The following is a 21,209-nucleotide window of genomic DNA, read 5'->3' on the forward strand; positions in this document are numbered from 1 at the left end:
TATAATAAAATTTTCACTGTGAAAATTTTGTAAATATAACGCTGATTTTTGTTGTTTGACTTCTGAATTAGTATTTATTCGGCGTGTTATTGTGCCTTAATGTATAAGTAAATTTTTAACACTTCAAATGCAAGGTTAGTACATTTATTAGGCTTTATTTTACCTAGTGTAAGCATCTTATTATTTTGGCTTGACTATAATTTCTGATTTCATCAATATCTACTAGAAAACAAATTAGATATGGTGTAAATAAGGTTTTAAATTTTAAGTTTTTCAGAAAGAGGTTGACAGCATAAGCTGATTTTTACGCTATTTCAGTTTCCTTGTTGTTGCAATTTGACTTGTCAACTTAAGCTCTTGCCAGCCGCGATTTCTTCGCGACTGCATATTTAGTAGCGAGGTTAAGTATAGAGTTAGAAGTGTTAGTTTTGTACTTAGTATTTTATTTGATTTTAACGTGTTTACTAATTACTCTCAAGTTAGAGGAACTCTCTTTCTCTTTCTTTTTTCTCTGAATTTGTGTAACTGTCAAATCGACAAACAAGGAGAAATGTCTTTGACATTCTCTATAGTTACTCCGAAGTGATTTGAAATTTAATTTTAATTGCGTAACCGTATTCATTTAGAAAACATTTGTATGGTATCCTAGTAAAATAAACATACTAAATCTTAGCACTATACATAACTTTCCCAGATTTTGATAAGAGCTTCACATCCAAATTTCATCCCTTCAGCGCAGAAAAGGCAATAACTCAGTAATTTTATCGCAGGAAAATAAGGCGAAGTGAGTGGTCAAAGAGAATAAATCGTAAAAATTTGCGAAATTTCAGTGGTCCTGGATTTATAATAGCAATATCAAGAAAATTTCGTGGCCGAGAAACTATGCTAACACTTTAAAAATAATTACATATATGAAGTATTGACACAAATATAAGTAACTTTAGTACGTAGTAAGTGTTATATTTCATATTTCTAAAACTGATACTTACCTTTATTAGGCAACCAGATTCTGGCAGTATTGTCCTCGTCAGTATCTGAGATCAAAATTTCCATTTAAAAGGAGGGCGTTTTGATCCGCCATATTATATACGTACAAATATTCTACTTTAACATATTATCGCCTAGTAATTGATTTCTAAATTGTGGAAAATCTTGACATCTGAGCTATTTTTCGGTGCTGTCGGAGGATCCCGTGTAGCTTAGATAAACGACCGTTTTCTGTTTTTAGCAGAATAGCAATCTTTCCCTAATTTGTAATTTTTACGCTTATACAAATGAAGTTCAGATATTGGTTGATCATCGTCTTAAAACAGAAATGTGACTGAAAATAAATCAGTCATCGCTGTCAAAAAGTCCTCAGACTTATAAGAGTTCTTAATTTTCGGAAAAAAAATTATTAGTTCTTCCAAGACAGAGCTTATTTAGCAATTCAAGCTAAATTTATGCTATTAAATTTTGAACTTTAATACTTTGAAGCGTACTTCGAAGCATATTTTTTTTTGTGTTCATTTATAATGGCATATTAGCAGTTAATTTAATTACTATGTATTAAAATTATTTCTATAAAAATAATTCAACAGTTATGATGGTAATTAAAAACATATACGAAAAATATTTTAAATTCGTGACTTTTTTTGAGAATCGCCAAAAAACGTTTATGTTTGGGAAATCTCATGGAATCATCTAAAAGTCTTGCTGGGATTAAATTACTACCTTAGCAGTAACTGGTATTCCTGTACAGTTTGCAGTTCTTGAAGAGCAGTCGAAATTGGTTAGAGGGAAAGACAATTCTTTTAAAGTAATTCTTATAGGTTTTCGATGCAATTAATGTCTGGAAAATATACTGGCTACTGCAACGAAAAAAACCCTTCATTCTGAAAGTTCTTTACATCATTTGTCTGCTGGGTAGACCAGTGTTATCGTCCAGCAAACGAAAATCTGGATCCTCTGCTAAAGCGTGGCGTTTCACGAACGATTTTCATTACTACTTTTATTGTAGTTTCTAGAAATGAGATACCGAACAATACTTTTGCTCATGTATCTATCTGCCATGAATAAGGAAATGTTATTGGTTATATATTTCTAACATATTCTTGGCAACTATCCATTCTTAAAATTCATTCTTAGTATTCTTGGCAACTTTTAATTTTTAAGTCTGGTCTCTTTAGCTAATATCCGTAAAAAAAAAAAAAAAAAAAAAAAAAAAAGTAACACTTCAATCAAATGGCATCCTTTTAAACGTTAAGGCCAATGTAGCATGATTAACACCGGTGTTACTAGCATGCGATCTAGATAGGGAGTGCAAAAGTTGCGTGACGGATATCGCTTTAATCGTACTTCACTGATTTTAAAGCAGAAACACAGGTTCATTACGCTGGGGAAAAGATCTCTAGTCTTTAACCTTTATTTCACAGTACTGGCAGATACCGAATTCCTTATTACAATGGTAACCTTCGCTGATAATGAAAGCAATTGCCTTCAGTGAACATCAGAAGATACACATCTCGTTATCAGAACTATCTGAAATGAATCTGTGGTTAATTGTACCTTCTGCTTGGTTTTCGTGATTTATTATTGCCTTTTGTTTAGATTATGGTATAGCACACTAAGGCTACTTGCCTACTAAGGGGAGGATTGACTTCGTGGACAACTTTCCAAAGGAAATTGGATTGCATTCAAATCACTCAGTGGAAAAGCATAAAATCGCCATGCAGTTAGTCTAATTGCAGAAATTTGAAGACGGATCAAATTACCGATGTTCTGTTGTTCTATTTCTGTTTAGCCAATGGTGGGTATCACTTGTTCGTAATTGCCTCCATAAACGAGAAGTTGTAAAGCAAATACAGAGAGGAATTTGGCGATTTCCTTAATATATTCTCCTTTGCTAAGAGAATCTTCCAAACATATTTTTACACCATAAAAAAATTAACCTACTCCAAAATCAATGTAAATATTCTTCAAAAATTTTTGAGCACGTAACATTTTAGGTGCAAAGAGATGTTTTCATCTCGAGCTTAATTTGCATATTTTCCGAGGAGATAACCGCTTATGCCGGCATCATTTATTATCTAAATACCCCTCTTGATGTCAACAAATTCCAGATTACGCTCACTGTTTGAGAATTTGTGTCGAATGAACTTTTAGAAAGCAACTACTTGTATTTATAATGTAATTTTAGCGTTTCTCGAAAGAAGTTTATTAACTCTTTTAATATTACACTTCTGCGAACAGAAAAAGCTTATTAAAGTAATTATACGCTGAAAATATTTGTTTCTTTTATAATCAAAAAGTAACTGCCAGTTACACTGAAGAAATTTTTAAGTCTGGTCTCAATGGCCTTGAGGTTATTGAGAGAAGATAACACGAAACAAATGACTGAGTCAGCTAGAGGAGTTAAGGAAATGTTATTCGTTACAATTTTAGACCTGATTTATTTTTACTATCTCAAGATGGATTTTCTTCTGATTTCATAATATTTATGTATAAACGCTTGATTTGAAAATTTTGGGTACGCGATATATAAATTCATTACTTCTATTCAAAATTCGAACTGATACTTTCTGCATGTATACCTTTTTTAGCAATAATTATTACCCTTCCCCCTCCAACCTACTAAACAGGCAAAGCAATCTCATAACAGACTTAAGAATAAGTAAAACTAGTTGATTAAAATATCTTGTAACACTGATAGTTCAATAAAGATTTCTTCATCATTCGGTTAGAATCCTCGTCTTTAGAAAAAGTATTTACCTTATGTGTGTTGGTCATGCAATTCAAATGTGCGTTATATATTTTACACATTACTAGCTGAAGCACCCGACGTTGTGCGGACTTTCTGAAGAGGGGTGAGGCTTCATTCAAGGACATGAGAGTAGATTTTTTGGAACCTTAGGCAGACAGTGATTTTCTTCTTACTTTGGACCAAGATGAATTGTCGAAAATTTTACCAAGCTGGAATACAAAACTAAAGAACTGTGTGTAGTTAGCACGGCTCCACGTAGCAGTTTTAGTAAGAGCTGGCACTTGCTTTATTATCGGTCATGTCTTTTTTCGGATATGAGCTTTCGGAAACTCTCCATCCTCACTTTCCGCTTTCTTCACTGTTTCCATAATATTCGTGAGAAACTGATATATAGCGCACTTTAATTCTTCTTTTAGCATTCTAAGCTTTTCAGGAAAATTCTTCACTGTTCCAGCGTGTAAACGAACACGCTTGTGCGATACCGGTCACCCAACAAAGGCGAGGTAAACCTAAAACGAGTAAAGTGATTTTAAAATTGAAAACTGTGTAGATACATTAATATTTATTTTTTCGTAACAAAAAAGCAATTATATAAATTCCTTACTCAGCATGTATTACTTCCGCTAATAGCTGGAACGCAACAACAGCGACGTGAACCTAAGATGGTTGACGTGTGCGCAAGGTGGGTGTTATGAGCTCAACATTCTAATGTAAACGACTTCAGTGAGATGGTATTCGAAATCTTATGTATACAGTTAGCTAACCACTTGTTTTAAATGTGGGCAAAATCACATCAGATCGGAATAAAACTGTAGATTTGCATGAATTACATATAAACAAATAAACGGACACTCTTCTTTGTATATAAACTTGATTTTAATGAATCCAGCTAATGTAACTTCACAAGCCCAGATATTAATTATTATTAATTGAAATGAATCTGCTCTTATAGCTTTTAAATCATTTAGTTTGTTAATTAATAACAGAATAAATTTGAAGGAAAAATTAAAGACCTTACTCTTTCCTGAACGACTTAATAATGTTTTGTGGAAGATAAAAATAATTTGGACAGTGGCAACACATTCCTTTAAATTCGCTGTTTGTTTATTAAGTCGAAGAACATATACGTTGCGCTTTGCTTGACAACATACTTCTTTTATATTGCCGAGTTTTTAGATTAAATTTGAAAGAATTTTATTGCATCGGGGCAACACCAGTCTTTTCATTCACTACGTTTTCGCGAAATTTTGTTAAATCAGAGGGAAATATATGTGTATAAAAAGTGAGAAACCTTCCGGTAGTTTCTGAGAAATCTTATGTAGACAGTGACTCTCCTCTTGTTTTGTAAATCAAATGTGTCATTCATCAAGATTGGAATAAAACTGTAGATTCGTAAGAAAGACAAACACGTGAACGCCGTGAAAGACTAACATGAAAGATACACATGAAAAACAAACACTCTTTATTTATACAGACAGATTTCGATTTCTGAAGGTTTTGCTTATTGTACTGTTAACGTTTATGTTATGACCAATAATTACTCAGTTAAGACCAATAATTATGACCAATAATTACTCAGAAGGATTAGAATGTAAAATCATTCAATCATTCTAATTATCCCGTTTACTTTACTCAAGCACATGTTAAAGTATCTTATAAAGAACTATAAAGATTTTTAAAAAATTCTTAAAAAGTAACAGTTAATAATTATTTATAACAGAACTTTTAAGGATCGATGAAAGCAGAGATAAAGCTATCAGTAATTATAATAACAAAATTTACCTTATGTACTCATTTCAGAAAATGATTACGAATACTTTAGGAAACTCACCTGATTGCATTTTTGGTTGTTAAAACAAATTACACTACTCGACACTGAAAATGCAACACCAAGAAGGAGTGGCTAGAAAATGATGAAACTCGGCAAACAGAGAGAGACAGCAACGAACAATAGGTGATCTTTATTTCAAAATGATATGCATAATACAAGCGAGAAACAGCGTAGGTTGTATGACCACCTTGGACGGCATTACAGAAGCAACACGTCTACGTATAGAGTCAGTGAGACTACGGATGGTGTCCTGAGGAATGGGTTCCCATTCCCTGTCAACCATTTGCCACAGTTCGTCTTCTGAACGCGGCAATGGTGTCCATTCACATCCCAAATGTGCTCGATTTGTGACAGATCAGGAGAGAACAGTGAACAGGGAAGCATCTGGGCACCTTGCAGAGCACGTTGTCTGATATGAGCAGTGTGTGGTCGGGCGGTATCTTGCTGATAAAGAGTATTGGGAACTCTCCGCTGGTAGGAGAGTGTCACCGGCCGCAACGCATCGTCCATGTATCGTTTTGCTCTGAATACAAACTAGAGGTGACCTGGAATCATACGCAATTGCGCCCCAAACCATGATGCCGGGCTGCCGCGCGGGGAGCGTTCCCCAACTGCCGGATTGGACCTGTCCACATCAACGCCACACACGTACGCTGCAACTATCATTGGAGAAATAAAAGCGTGACTCGTCTGAGAATACGACTCTGTGCCATTCAGTCTTCCACATCGCTCGAGCCCGGCACCATTGCAGACATTGGCATCTATGATGTGGGGGTCAATGGCAGTCTTCTTAACAGACGCCACGAGTGCTGGCCACCAGCCACCAATTGACGGCAAATGATTCTGGTCGATATGCGAATATCCAGGGGTCTTTAACATGCTGCAGAGTGGAGGTAGAATAGGCTTGCGGGTGCGGCCACCGCTTGTTAGCGGATGCGTCGATCCACGTTTGCTGACATCCCTCTGGATGCATTTAAATCTCTAGGATTTACCACATTTCAATGTTACAATCATCGTCGCCACAGTAGCTGCACTGTGGTCGCGTCCAGGTGTGTTTCAGCTGAAATTTGCTGTATGGGCCAAACTGCCCTTCTCAGTCCGATCACCATGCTCCTCATAAAATCGTTTGTCTGCTGGAATTGCCTCCGTTGACGACGGCCTGGCATTCTCTGCTATTACACGTGTCCTCTGAGAAAGAACAAATTTCCTTGATTTTCCTATCAGAAATAACGGCACGAAAACTGAACATTCTGCAGGCACCTTCCCTTATATCTTTTTCAACGCGCACTGGAGAGCTGCGCATTTCATATAATTCACATAACTCGGTGACGTGCATCTATTCTGAAATTTGTACGCCTGTTTGGTGGGAAATTTTCAAAGTCGGTTAGTGTATAAACTACAAGTTTTCCTTACACGTAATAAGTTTTCCTTACATGTAATATAATTTCGACTCAGTCAATCACAAATCTTTTTCTGCAGTAGATAGACTGCACTTTTCTAAGCAGATAGTAGATTAAGTCTATTCCTTTTTCATAAGCAGATAATACTCCAATGTTTGACCTTAAGTGAGAAATCATCCCATTATATATCTCAAACAGTTATCTTGGATCTTGAACAGTACTTTAAAATTCTCTTAAGATTTAAAAAAGTGATGGCTATTCTTTATATAAGCCTAAAACTTTTATCTTCTTTTATAATTCTTTCCAGAGAGGCGAAACATCACATATTAATCTAATTACGTACTGTACTGATTAATTACTGATTACATCCTTTCGTGCGGCAAACTGTATTTTTCTTATTAAATCGGATGCAACGAGCCAATGAAAGTTGATTAGAATGAGGTTTCACTATATTATGAATTTAAAATATATCAAAATGGGCGTCTTTGAATTTTCCTCAGGAATTTCGTTTATACTTGAAATGCTTGACCTAGGTGCGAAACAAGCTATTAAGATCCTTTAAACTTGAGGGAAAATTAATAAGAACAATAACTTATTGACCGAATTTAAAATAATGAAAAAAGGTTTCAAGGAATAAGGAAAACACTAAGTAAAAGTCATTAAAAACTGGAAAAAAGAAAATAAATTAGAAATAAATAATTCAAGAAATTATTTATCTTCGTTGTGACATATCATATCGTTTTATTATACAAAAATGCTGTATTCAATACTAAATTGAGTCGAATTAATATTACTGTGAAATACGTTGAAGTAAAATGCATTCTTAAAAACAGAGAAACAGAGTGTTTTAAAATTTGATTATAAGGCTCAAATATACCATGCAGTTAAGTATAATCATTTCTGTAACTCATTTGATTGCAGTTTGAAATTAAATTAAATATTTAAAAAAATCCACACTAGCTGCAAAAGCATCTGCTGGTAAAACAAAATCTGAAGCAATGGCTACAAATTTGCTTGGTAAAAAAGGCGTTAGGAGTAATGTTGAATGAACTAAAGAATATAATCCACCTTTATATTTTCGTTTTCAAACTGATACTTCAAATTAAAAAGGACATGAAAATATTCCCTATATAAGTTCAGTATTTTAATACGGAATTTGGCGCAGTAAATTATGTAATTGACATTTTTATGGATCCAGATTAAAGTGCAGAAGGAATGTTCCAGTGGTTGAAAAATACTATGAACAATTTGCATCTAGAATGAACGAGGATTATTTTTTTTAGTACAGATAAAATACAAACTGTAGTTTTGGAATAAGGCACTCCTTACATTAGTAACTTTCTTACATTAAATAAAAATATTATTTAAACTAATTATAATGCTCATGTTGTACATAATACAGGAAAATATACTGTGGGAAACAATAAAAATAAAGAAATAAAACTCTGAGAAGACCCAAAACATAAAGTAGCAAATGAGACATGATTTTAAGAAGTGCTGATTATAAATATATGAATATTTTAAAAAGAGTTTCGCATTTGTTTTCAATTCCTGCAACATCAACATACGGTGAGAGAATTTTAGTGCAATGCAATTAAATGGAGAACTGAAAGAAACAAATATTTGGCTAAACATATAAAAATATGTACATTACATAAAAATTTATATATTTTAATTTGAAAGAAAGTTGTTCAGAATCTGCCGAAAAAAAAAGTGATGCATATTTTCTGGTTTTGGACTGGTTTAGCTTATTATGGCAAAGTGCACAAGGACTATTTACCTAAACAGGGGAATGCCTTTGTGAAGGACATTCTAAAGGAAACTTTCTGACTTGTGAATTAACTGAGTTTCCTTTAGAAAACCATGAAAGGATCCATTCAGCGAGCCCTTTCGCTATGGTCAAAACTCCGACAGAGCTGCCACTGTTCAACGATTTACCGCTCGGCTGTCGGTGTAAAGCAGTGTAATTTTTTTAATTTAAAGTTTAGCTTTAAAAATGACCAAGCGAATACGTTTGTGTAACAGCAACTGGGAAAAAAATTATAAATGGTGAACGGCAATTATTAATCCATAAAAGAAGCAACGTGTACTATTCGTCAAAGTGTTTTTAAAATTGGGTATATGACTTTTTTAGCAATAAGATGGCATAAACAATCAGATATCCATAAAACTAAAAACAGTTTTTTTTTTCCTTCTAAAGTTTTCCTATTCAGGGTGTATCAGTACAGCAGTGACAAACTTTCAGGAGGAATGGAAATCACATAGCAATGCATGGTCGGAAACGCTTTCCTGCCGCCGTGTTGACGACACAAAATGCTAGAAAGGAAAACACAAAGAGTGAGAAAAAACATGTTTTATTACGTTTAGTATGGTAGAAACCTACAAATAAGAACAAAAACAAACACCGATCGTCATTAAAGAAGGTATTCGAAATTGAACCGTAATGCAGGCCTCATTTGTCTGGCGCATGGAAGATCTGCATCACGAATGGATAATGCATGACGCACGGTTCTTGCATCAGTCCGGGTCGTAATTTCGAACACCTTCTTTGAAGATCGCTGTCTGTTTATGTTGTTTTTCTTTCTTTTTGTTGTACTCCGAATAATAAAAATTTTTTCTCACCCCGTTTGTGTCCTTTCTTTCTTGACTTTTGTGTCGTCACTACCACGTCAGGAAAGCGTTTCCGACCATGCAATTCCTATGTGATTTCCCATCGTCTAGGTGCACTCGTATCTCTCCTAAAAGTTTGTCCACGCTGTACTGATATGCCCTGTATGTTTGAATTAACATTTTTAAAAAATTCTAATCAGTCTTTTTATAAAGCATTCTTTATGTTTAATGATTCAATATGTTATTTACTAAATTAGTAAACTAAAACATTTTTTATTTTTATTTATTTATTTATTTATTTTGAAGTTTTAAGCAATTAAGACACAATAACACGCCGAATAAATACTAATTCAGAAGTCAAACAACAAAAATCAGCGTTAATTTACAAAATTTTCACAGATTATTACACACAGATTGTTTCACAGATTTACAAATTTTGTAAATTAACGCTGATTTTTGTTGTTTGACTTCTGAATTAGTGTTTTAAGCAATTGTTTGTTCACATGAGCATTAATAATTGATTCTACAGCTATATTCCAATAAATATAGTAATAATAAAAAAGAATTAATTCTTTGTAATTAATACTAAGCAATTAACATTTTCTAATGCCCTTTATTGCGATTCAACAGAGTTGACAACCCTAGGCACCGGTCTGTGGCACTGTCCGAGCGGAAAGTCTACTATCAGCCACCGGTGACTGACATGGTGCTTACTTGTTCGCTTGGGGAGGCAGTCGTTTCTGTAATTAACAGAATTAGATTACTATAAAAATGATTGAATTTTTACATGTAACGTGTTACGTTATTTATTATACAAAAAATGTAATAATTTTTATATTAATTGATTATGTACTTAATAATTATTTTTTTATTACATAATACATTTACATAATAATTATTTTCTATATCAGTATAATTAGTAGATTTTTACGTTATTTGTAAAGTGATAAACTTTCTTTTCTTTTTTTCCTGAACATAAAAAGTACGTTTTATTACAAATATAATTAACAGTAATGTATATTATATTTGATGCCAAATATTGAGTAATCAATTTATTTTTCTTTTCTGTGTAAATGAATGATTAGATATATAATACAATTAAAAGCAATGCTAAAGTCCTAAACCAAAATCCACTTAAGCATTGCAAACTCACATAATACATATACAAAGAAATTAAATATTCAATTTGGAATAAAGAGTTGGAAAAATTAAATTATTTTGCATGAACAATATACCATTCTGAAAACAGTAAACGAGTCTAGTTTCAAAATCTAATGAGAAAAAAGAAAGTGCGAAAACTAAATGAAAAAAAGAAAAAAAAAAAAAAACTTTTTCTTTGTGTAGATTGAAATTATGGGAAAAATTAGCAAGCCATTTCAGAGAAATCTTGACTTTCGTTAAAAGCGCATGTTAGAACAATACTAGTATGTGAAAATCTAACATTGTTTTTCAAAGGTAATCCGCCTACTCATATTAAAGAGGAGTTGGACATAGTGTAGGGGACTCTGCATCGTCATTTACTACTGTGGAATTTTGAGCGGCTAAATTTAAACGTGGGCGTACCAGCTTGGATGACAATGAACGTTCAGGACGGCCAAAACTGCAGCCACTGAAGAAAACATCGCTAAAAGCCACCAAATGGTGCTGACGACCATCGAATCAAAGTTAGAGGCAATTAGCATTTCCACAGAACGTATTTGCCACACATTTAACCAAGATTTATATATGCGCAAGCTGGCTGCATGTTGGATGCTGCGTTTGCTCACTTTGGACCCAAAACGCGTCCCAATTAACTTAAGTATTTTCAACTATTAATCACTGTAGATGAAACTTGGATTAATCATTACAACCCAGAAACAAAAACACAGTCAACACAGTGGATGCAACGGGAGAATCGTGTTCAAAAATGGCAAAAAATGTTCCTTCTGCTAGGAAAGTGATAGCAACAGTTTTCTTGGACAGCTATGAGATTGTCTCAATAGATTATCTTGAAAAGGGAACACCATGCTGTGCAACATTACTTGACAAGCTGAAGGCAGAAATTACGAAAAAACAACTACATTTGTAAATGGAAAAAAATTTGTTTCACCAAGACAGTGCTCCATCTCACACTTCAGGAGTTGCTATAGCGAAAATCCATGAATTACTATTCGAACTACTTAACCATCCGTTCTGTTCGCCAAACCTGGCTCCAAGTGTATTTTGTTTGTTTCCTAAGCTAAAAGAAGCATTTGGAAAACAAAGATTTCCGTCATATGAGGAGAGAGAAAGATTCCACATATTATTTAGGCGCTATAAAAGGATCAAGGCATCGATGGAAGAAATGTATATACTTACAAGGAGAATATTTCTAAAAATAAAGGTAATTTTGGAGAAAAATTATCTTTTTTCTTTGTTAAATCGGAAACTTTCCAGACAGCCTACGTTTATCTTAAACCGCGCTTTCGAAATATAAGAAAATAGAGTTGAATTTCGTCTATTAGTCAGTTACAGTAAGAGCTGTAGAATTGTGAACATACTGATGTAATACTGTACTAATCTGATTGTAGTAACTGCTGCATAGCAAGAATGAATGAAAGATTATGACGTAAAGTTTTCTCTTTTCTTTAAGTGTACTGAAGCATATAGTCATATTTCTTCAATGTAATAACAAAGTTTAAATAAATAGCTGAAAGATAGTGAAATAGTGCAACAAAAAACAATTATATTAAAAAACTGGATAGTTAAACAGTTCTATGTTTCACTGAAAGAAACAACGATAAATTATAATTTAAATAAAGCTGTAGTTAAAATACACTTTACCATTACATAATTTTAATTGCATTTTCTTCAAAATGACATCAAATTATAAAATGTTCTACCAGCAGAGCAACTTATTTTTGTTGATTCATTGTTTGTCGCGAAGGTTCGGCTGCATTTTTTGCGAAGCATCTGTACTGTGATTGCAAAACAGGTTTATTTTCCATGCGGGTCTTTTTTTTTTTTGGAATTGCAACACTCTTTTTTTTTTTTTTTTTTTTTTTTTTTTTTTTTTTTTTTGTGTGTGAATAAAGTGTAAAGAGATTACGTCAATACGCAGAGATTTATGGAAATTTTTTATTCCTGATGTTAATGTCAGTCATAGTGCAGACAAGACATGTTTCGCTGTATTTTTGACATTTAGCTTGATTATACGAGCTGTTTAAATAAAGTGAAATATTGTAAAAAGGGACTGATTCTAGTATTTATTTTCTGCGGTACATGAATTAGCATGTTTTACATTAATCAATCGTGCTTGTTTTTTCATGTATTTATTTTCGTGGTAACGTAATATACATACTTATGCATAGCCAATGTGACAAATCAGACATGAGTTCGATAAAATTAAATTTGATACATAAGCGTAGTGGCAAGTAACTATTATTATTGCTCAAATCTCAGAAAAAGATTTATGTTTTACTAAGGCAGAGCGTGTCTTTTCTGGTAATATGAAGAATACATTGAGGGAAAAACTTATCTGCCATCTGTATTTTTCTTTTTCTTTTTCTTTTTCTTTTTTTTTTTTTTTTTTATTTCTTAAATAAAAACCTGTAGTGAACTGTAGTAATTTTCAAAGTAAAAAAACTGTGTAGCATTTTTAATCATCATAAAATATAATGTATTAATTAAAATTAGAGATATAAGGTGAATATATATGCATTTAGCTAAATAATCAGTCATTAATTAAATCAAATTTCAAATATAACTTATATATTAGTTGGTTTCGTTCGGTTCATTTGATTATGGCAAAGCTCTCAAAGGCTGTGTGCCTAAGGGGAAGGATGCATTCATAGAGGACTTTCTAAGACTTGTATATCGGTAAAATCACGTAATTAGGTTTCTAATTAAACTTAAATAATTTGATTAAAATTAAAAGCAAAATTGTTTAGATTCAGTTTATGTGTATAATAAAAGTGAGGATGCAATAATTTATATGACTTCAGTTTAAATTTGTATTTTTAAAATTAGTTTTGTGTTTAAGATTAATATGTATTTTATTTTTTAATTTTCTGCTTTTTCAGGAGCTCCCAAGATTCAACCACTTTTTTTCTCAAAAAACGTGACATTTGGTCAAATGATAAAAGTGTTCTGTGCAGCAACTGGCAGAGAACCATTAACTTTCCAATGGCACAAAGATGGATTACCTATTTATAATTCTCAACAAACTAAAATTCAGAACCATGATGATTTTAGTGTGCTTACCATTAACTCAGCTGATTATAATAGTCCTGGGAATTATACATGTATTGTCAAGAATACTGACGGAAGTTCCAGTTACAGTTCTGAGCTAGCGATTCAAGGTAAGCGTTGTTTCTGCCATTTTTTTTTTTTTTTTTTTTTTTTTTTCTAGTTCTGCTTTCTTTGTAATGTTAAGAATTTTTTAAATGTTTGCTATTTTGATTTGTATTTATTTAATATTATATACATGCTCAGTTTGCTATTCGGTGAATTTTTTGTTTAATATTTCTCTCATTTTACGGCTTCTTATTTCAATTTCAATAGTAATTTTTTCCATATTTATTGCAAATAATTTCTAAAAACACTAACCTTAACTGTTTTTAAACTATTTAGAGGAAAATCTTTCCTATGTGTTGCTATAGAAGTAACATAAAAAAAACTTTGTATTCCAACCATAAGTTGTTACAAAACGCAACTTTCTAATAAAAGAATATTCAAATATAATATAATACTTTTTTAGAAGTTTTTGGATGTTGAAAAGGAAAATTTACTTTGAATTCCGTGATATTAATCCTTAAGAATGTAGCCTGGTGATTTGTAGCCAGACTAACAATAGGATCGCATGACCTTAGTCTCATCGACTTCGTCCAAACGTTGTGTTGTACATAGTTTGATTTCACTTCTTGATTCCGGCCGCCACTAGTGTGGTAGCTTACACTTCTGGCATCCTATTGTTTCATTAGTTTGATGTTTGCATGATTGAGATATTATCCTTTCAACCATCTCTCAAAGTCATCACTGTGTCAGGACAAAGGTCTCCAGTCTTCTTCCATGTCTTATTCTTTGGAGCATTCACCTCATTAAATTTCAAGGTCATAGCTTTTTAGGGAATTTTTTATTGAGCGAGTGACGCTTCCGCATCTATAATAAATCCGTATCCGCATTGCCCAAATTCTGTATAATTGCAGAGTATCTTAAAGTTAATACATGTGTAAATACCCTCATCTTTGAAAAAAAATGAGAAATTCGACATAACATATATATTTAAATTTATATCTTCCCAGGAAGCACTAAATATCAGGTGCTACTACAGATGAGAAATTTCAGCTCCAACTACAGCCAGCATATTTTTAAAACGCTCTTATAATACTTTTAACTCTCAATTAGAGACCTTAGATATTAGATATTAGACCTTAGATGGTATTTAAACATAAAAACGCTCAAAATATAAAGAATGGGCATTGCACGGATTGAAAACATGAGTCTTTCAGTAAAAATGTTTTCTGACAAAATTCAAATGAATTTCTGCAACTTATACTAATTCAATGGTTAACAAACAACGAGTAAATAATTATTTTCACTCTAAATGTAAGTAAATACAAATTACAATTTTATTATAGAATCATTAGGGTTTTTAAAGCTGGAAACGTGAAAATATTGTAGTGCTCCCGCCGGGACTTGAACCTGGACCTCTCGAATACGCGTCGAGTGTGCATCCCATTTCACCACGTAGGCATGCGGAAAGGATGGAGAGAATACCTTATATACTCCTACTTTGAAAGGGCGACTGTTAGTTAGGGGACCCAATCGCCAAATCTTGGTGGTTACGAATTGTCGTCCACCACCTTTTAGTTCGGAGCTACTTGTAGAGTCCTTAGTTTTTCAGAAACAGGAGAGATGAAAACCACGTCGAATTGTGGACCTCTCGAATACGCGTCGAGTGTGCTTCCAGTTACCTGCGGAAAAGAGGGAGAAAATATCTTATAATATGATTTACAAGAATACAGTAAAATTCAATTAAATTCAAATAATTCTCGTGCGCCATTGCTGCAAGAAATGAAATTTGAATTTAACAAATATTCTCTATTCGTATAAAGCTAATATAAAATAAAATTTAATTAAGAAAATTTTAATTGCAACAATAAAAAATAAAAATAAAAATTATTATTGCTGCGAACTAATTTACAATATCATTTAAATTCTAAGAGCCTATGTAAATTAAGTGCACGTATCTAAAACCATGAAAAAATATATTATTCTAAAAACTTAAATTGCATAAGTGAATAATTGTTGAGCAGGTAGGAGCCAGACTTATCAGGGAGAAGTTGCCTTCAAACCCTAACTCTTCAGTTACTCAATTCGTGTTTCATCATCCATATAAGCTAGGGTAAAAGTAAAATTCAAAACCGAAAGTAAAACCAAATGCTGTGAATTACTAAAAAGAAATATAAATTAGTGGAATTTTGAGAAAGTAGTAAGTAAATGACCAAATTAAAATTAATTAAATGTCAGTTAAGAGCAGAAAACCAAAGTAATTTAGAAACTCTTGCCTACAGAAAATATCTCCTACACGAATTATGTATGTAAACCTAAAATAAACTATATACAATCTATCAAAATATAATAATAATAATAATAATAATAATTGTTCTTAATTAAATATTAATTTATATTAGTTTTATACTAGAGAATATTTGTTAAATTATAATATGATTTATGTGAATTTCATTATATATAGGAAATTTAATAATATTTCCTGTAACTACTTTAATATGAATTATTCACACAGCTCATCTATTTTTGTAGCTTGTATTTTCTTAAACTTATTTGGAAAGGAAAACAATTGGAAAGATTATCACAAATAATATAACATAAATTAGTAGTGAAATTATAAAGTGTAAAATTATCTCATACAAACTGCTGCACTTTTTGGCATTGTGATCTTACTTAAGAATGGGCAGTTCTGAATCTAGCTGAGGAATCAGTAACATCGGATCTGTTTTATAAGACTCAGTCAACAACAACAACAACAACAACAACAAAAAAAAAAAAAAAAAAAAAAAAATTTTCAAACTTTGTCAGCTTCTTTCACCATAAATAACATATAAGCCAAGACTTACGATGCGGCAAGTACTTCTGTGCAACTTTTACAAATCCTCTGTGTTGACAGATGAAAAAAATATGTATTAATATCTAAACATGTTTTTATTAACCGACTGCTTGATCAACTGCTTAATTTTTATTTAGTTTCAGAGTAAAAAAAATTGTTGACATTTCTTTGCACATTGTAGCTTCTTCTATAAATTTAAAAGATTTCGAAAAGTTCACAATTTGTTTTTAAAAAAATTCTTCAGAAAGAATATGACTATTGGAGTACTTTATTATTAACTGTTAGCGACAAGCAACAGAGAAGCAAAACTGAAGTATACGGATCATTTGCCTTCCTTTTCTTCGATGATGTATGAACTGGTTGGCTGTATGGAACTTTTGTTGTTTTCTTCACATGTATCGTGTAAGAGATTTGTCTTCCCTTGGAAAGTTCCCATGATCGGTAGCTGTATCTCATCCTACAAGCATATAACTACAATTTTCATTTCCAAAATTAGTTCCAATCGAGTTCTAACTGTAAAACATTTTTTCATCTTAAAAATATGGACGTTCAATGATATTTGAATGAAATTATCATATTGTCAGCATATTATTCCATGAAAATTGATGATGTACCTTACGTTTTTTACTAATTTAAAGTTTAATTACTAAATATTAAAATTTGTGTAATAAATTTTATAGCTATATAATCAGTTCTTCTACAAAGTGTTAGAAGGGAATTAATCCACCCAGACAGTATAGTGGTCACTGAGCCTACTGCGGTACCGAAGGCCCCGGGTTCGAATCCCAGAGAAGGCATGTGTTGTACCTCTCATCATACAGCGAGGATAAGTCTGGCAACAGCTGCAGGAAGAAAAACTTCGCAATGCTGGAATGGCAAAAGCGGATGATATTCTATGGATTTTAATATTTTGATTTTGAGTCGATGTTTCCTTTGCGATACTATTGCGTTAAAACATTTGAGTTTTGGATAAATGAAATGAATCCGCTGTCCCGCTGCGGATATTAGTAAAATATATTTAGAAAATTAGCTGCGTTGGAAAGGATGAAACCTTGTGTTAGAATTTGCGGTATTTTTCCTCCTAAAGTTGCGTCGAGTTCAGAATATTATGCCAGGCTTATTCACGCTGGTGCAGATAAGTTCAAATTTTGTTATTGTGTATAACTTGCAAATATATGAATAGAATTCTATTAAATAAACATTTAAAATTCTGGAATGTTGTTTAAAATTTTAGATGTAGAGTATTCACATTGCTGTGTCGGAGCCAGTGGCAGTCAGGTGTAAAGTAAAATTGTTTTTGCTCCTAGACATAAACAAAATGGCGAGCCAGCCAGGATTGCGATCCTGATTCGAATGTGTTTTGATTATTATATTAATATAGTTGAGAAAGTATTGTGTTTGCTATATTATATTATTGTAGAAGTAAATATTAATTTAAGTGTTATTTGGAAACGTAATGCGTTTTATTGTCTGCAATGTTGAATTTCGTATTTGTATTCGAATTAGTTTCAATTTTCAATTGAAATGCTATGCGCTAAATCGTCTAAACGTAGAAAAGGTTATGCGTTAAATCTTCTACTGTGATATTCAAAATAATTTTGTTTTGCTGTATTATGAATGTTATTACATATTGCTATTCATTTTTATTATATTGAGTTATATTTTTGAAATTGCTGAGTAAAGACGTTTTTGAGGATTTGTCGGATTGATGATAACATTACAGATTTTGAGTTTTAATTGGGTCTGCATTTAAAGATAAAAATGGATGTTGATATGTTGAAGAAAAGGCGTGCAACGGCACGCAGTGCCTTTACTAGGACGGCTAAGATTCTAAAAACCGAACTTTGTAAAGATGTTCAAGCGGATAGAGATATATTGAAAGACATAATTTTGAAGTTGCAGATGATAATTGCTGAGTTGAGATCTTGCGATTCAGAAATGCTAGATTCAATGATTAAGGGAAAAGCCGCTGAGGTTGATCTGGAAACAGAGGTCATAGGCTGCGAAGAATATTCAGATGAGTTTATCACGCTTAATCGTCGGGTGAAAGAGAATATAGATAATGCGGTTGACCGTAGTGTCAATACGAGTTCTAACACGGATTGTAGCATAAGTGCTTCTAATGAAAAACGGTACAAGTTGCCGAAAATTCAAATTAAAAAATTCGATGGACAATTATTAAGTTACTTTACATTTTGGGGTCAATTTAAAAAGATCCATGAGGATAAGGAGCTCAATGACGTTGACAAATTCCATTATTTAGCTTAATCAATGTTACCCGGAACTCGGGCTAGTGACTTGATAGATAGTTATCCTTTAACGGCTGAAAATTACCCGAAAGCCATTTCTGCGTTTGAGGAGCGTTTTGGAAACAAGGAAATTTTAACTGAGATATATGTGAGGGAATTGTTAAAATTAATTATCCAAAATGTACGCCCACAAGGGAAGGATCGGTTGCCACTAGTGTCACTGTTTGACAAAATCGAATCCCATCTCAGATCTCTAGAGTCTTTAGGCTTAGCCCTGGATACTAATGTTTCCTGGTTATATCCCATGGTCGAGTCTTGTCTGTCTGCTGAGATGCTTCGAATATGGCAGAGAAGCGTTTTGTTCAGTAAAGAAGGGTCACGTCTCACAAGTCTCCTGGAATTTTTGCGTAAAGAGGTCGAAGGAGAGCAGAGAGTTCAACTGGCCAGGTCTGGATTCGAAATTTCTTCTACTTCGCGCAATGAACATTCTAAAGATGTAAAAGTTAAGACCCAAAACCCAATCGCTAGCGCAGGAAGTCTAGTTGCTGCCAAAGAATAAAAATGTGTTTTTTGCGGAAAATCTCACGAAAGCAAAGAATGTTTTACAGCTTGATTGATGAGCTTAAAGGAAAGATTAGACAAATTAAGAGAATTAAAATGCTGCCTCCGCTGTCTTAAACCAGGGCATTTTGCGAAGACGTGTCCACAGTTTATTCAATGCTATTTGTGTAGGCGATCTCACCCTATAATTTTATGCCCGGAGGTATCAGAAAACAATGCTGACAATAAGGAGTCTGTAATGGTACAAAGTACGATGTCCTCTCCCTTATGTATGAATGAAGTCACTTTTATGACGATAATGGTTGAAATAGTTGCAGGCACTGTAAATAAGGTGGTCAGGTGCCTCTTGGATTGTGGATCCCAACGATCTTACGTTTTATCATCCACAGCTGAAGCTTTAAATCTGAAAAGCACTTCCTCTGAAACTTTAACTCACGCGTTATTTGGCGGAACAAGGACTGAGTCAAAAATTCACAAGATATATTCTGTAGGTCTAAGCCCGGTTGGGAAAAACAAGGTGTACCAATTTAGTTTTCTGGATCAAAATACCATTTGTGGAGGCATACCACGCATACCTAAAGGATCGTTATTGAAGGAATTAAAAAGACACAGAATTTGGATTTCAGATGTCGGTGAGGGTCACCTGGAAATAGAAATCCTCATAGAGAGTGATATTTATGGGCAAATACTTACTGGTGAAGTAATTCAGCTTGAGGGTGGTTTGACAGCCATAAATACTAAACTGGGATGGACGCTGTGCGGTGAATCGAAAAGAACGATTATCCAAAGTTTTGAGGGTACCCCATCTATGTTAGTAACTAATCTTCTTATTCAAGACATGGAACCTTCCTTTATGTGGAAGTTAGAAACTATCGGCATTGCAGATGATGCGCAAAGCATTTCCAGGGTCGCAGAAGATCAAGCAGCGAAAGAGCAGTTTCTTAGGGGCCTTCGCAGAACCGGAGATGGTAGATATTGCGTGAGTTTACCTAGGGCTCTAAAATTCCCTCCTGATATTCCCTCTAACTGGCATATTGCAGAAAAGAGGCTCTTTGCTACTACGAGAAAATTGAGAAAATTAAATAAATTTGATGAGTATAGTACAGTATTTAACGAATGGCTAGCGGAAGATGTCATAGAAATTGTCCCAAAATCAGTAAAGAATGACGAAGGGCATTATTTACCACACCATCCAGTAATAAAATTAGGTATCCTCACTACCAAGATTAGGCCTGTATTCGATGCGTCGAGCAAAGTCGTTGGTTCGCTTTCGCTAAATGATTGCTTGATAAAAGGTCCAAACCTTGTAGAAGAAATCTCAGCCATTCTAATGCGGTTTAGGGAAAAGGCAATTGGTGTAACATCCGATATTAGGCGGGCCTCTTTACAGATTGAGGTAGAGCGTGAGGATCAAAATTACTTAAAGTTTTTGTGGTGGGTAAATAATAGAATTGAAGTGTTTCGTCACAAGAGGGTTGTTTTTGGGTTAACTAGTAGCCCCTATTTATTGGCAGCTGTGATTTCATTTCATTTGTCCCACGTTTCACCTGAATTCAAAGCTCTTGCAAATAAACTTGCCAAATCATTTTATGTTGACAATTGTGTCACGTCAGTCGATGATAACAAAGAGCTAAAGATTTTTATGCGCCAGTCAATTACTATTATGGCAGAAGCCAAAATAGATCTTCGAATGTGGACTTTTAATCAATATGGTGATCAAGAGCTAACA

The 21,209-nt window shown here is 33.3% G+C and overlaps 1 protein-coding gene across 4 annotated transcripts in view; it reads left to right on the forward strand.

Moving 5' to 3' along the window:
* LOC118198860 (cell adhesion molecule Dscam1-like) overlaps nt 1–21,209 on the forward strand; it is a 199,755-nt gene that overhangs the window by 37,381 nt on the left and 141,165 nt on the right. For 2 of the 4 annotated variants that reach the window (XM_085818990.1, XM_085818991.1), the window contains exon 2: nt 13,624–13,902. The exons of the other annotated variants lie outside the window; for them this stretch is intronic. In XM_085818990.1, coding sequence (XP_085675116.1) covers nt 13,624–13,902 — 279 coding nt within the window. The remainder of the gene's footprint in view (nt 1–13,623; nt 13,903–21,209) is intronic. 4 annotated transcript variants of the gene reach the window in all.

Source organism: Stegodyphus dumicola, chromosome 6, assembly GCF_044657685.1.
Source record: "Stegodyphus dumicola isolate Sdum_Otavi_A_Nest chromosome 6, ASM4465768v1".
Taxonomy (NCBI): domain Eukaryota; kingdom Metazoa; phylum Arthropoda; class Arachnida; order Araneae; family Eresidae; genus Stegodyphus; species Stegodyphus dumicola.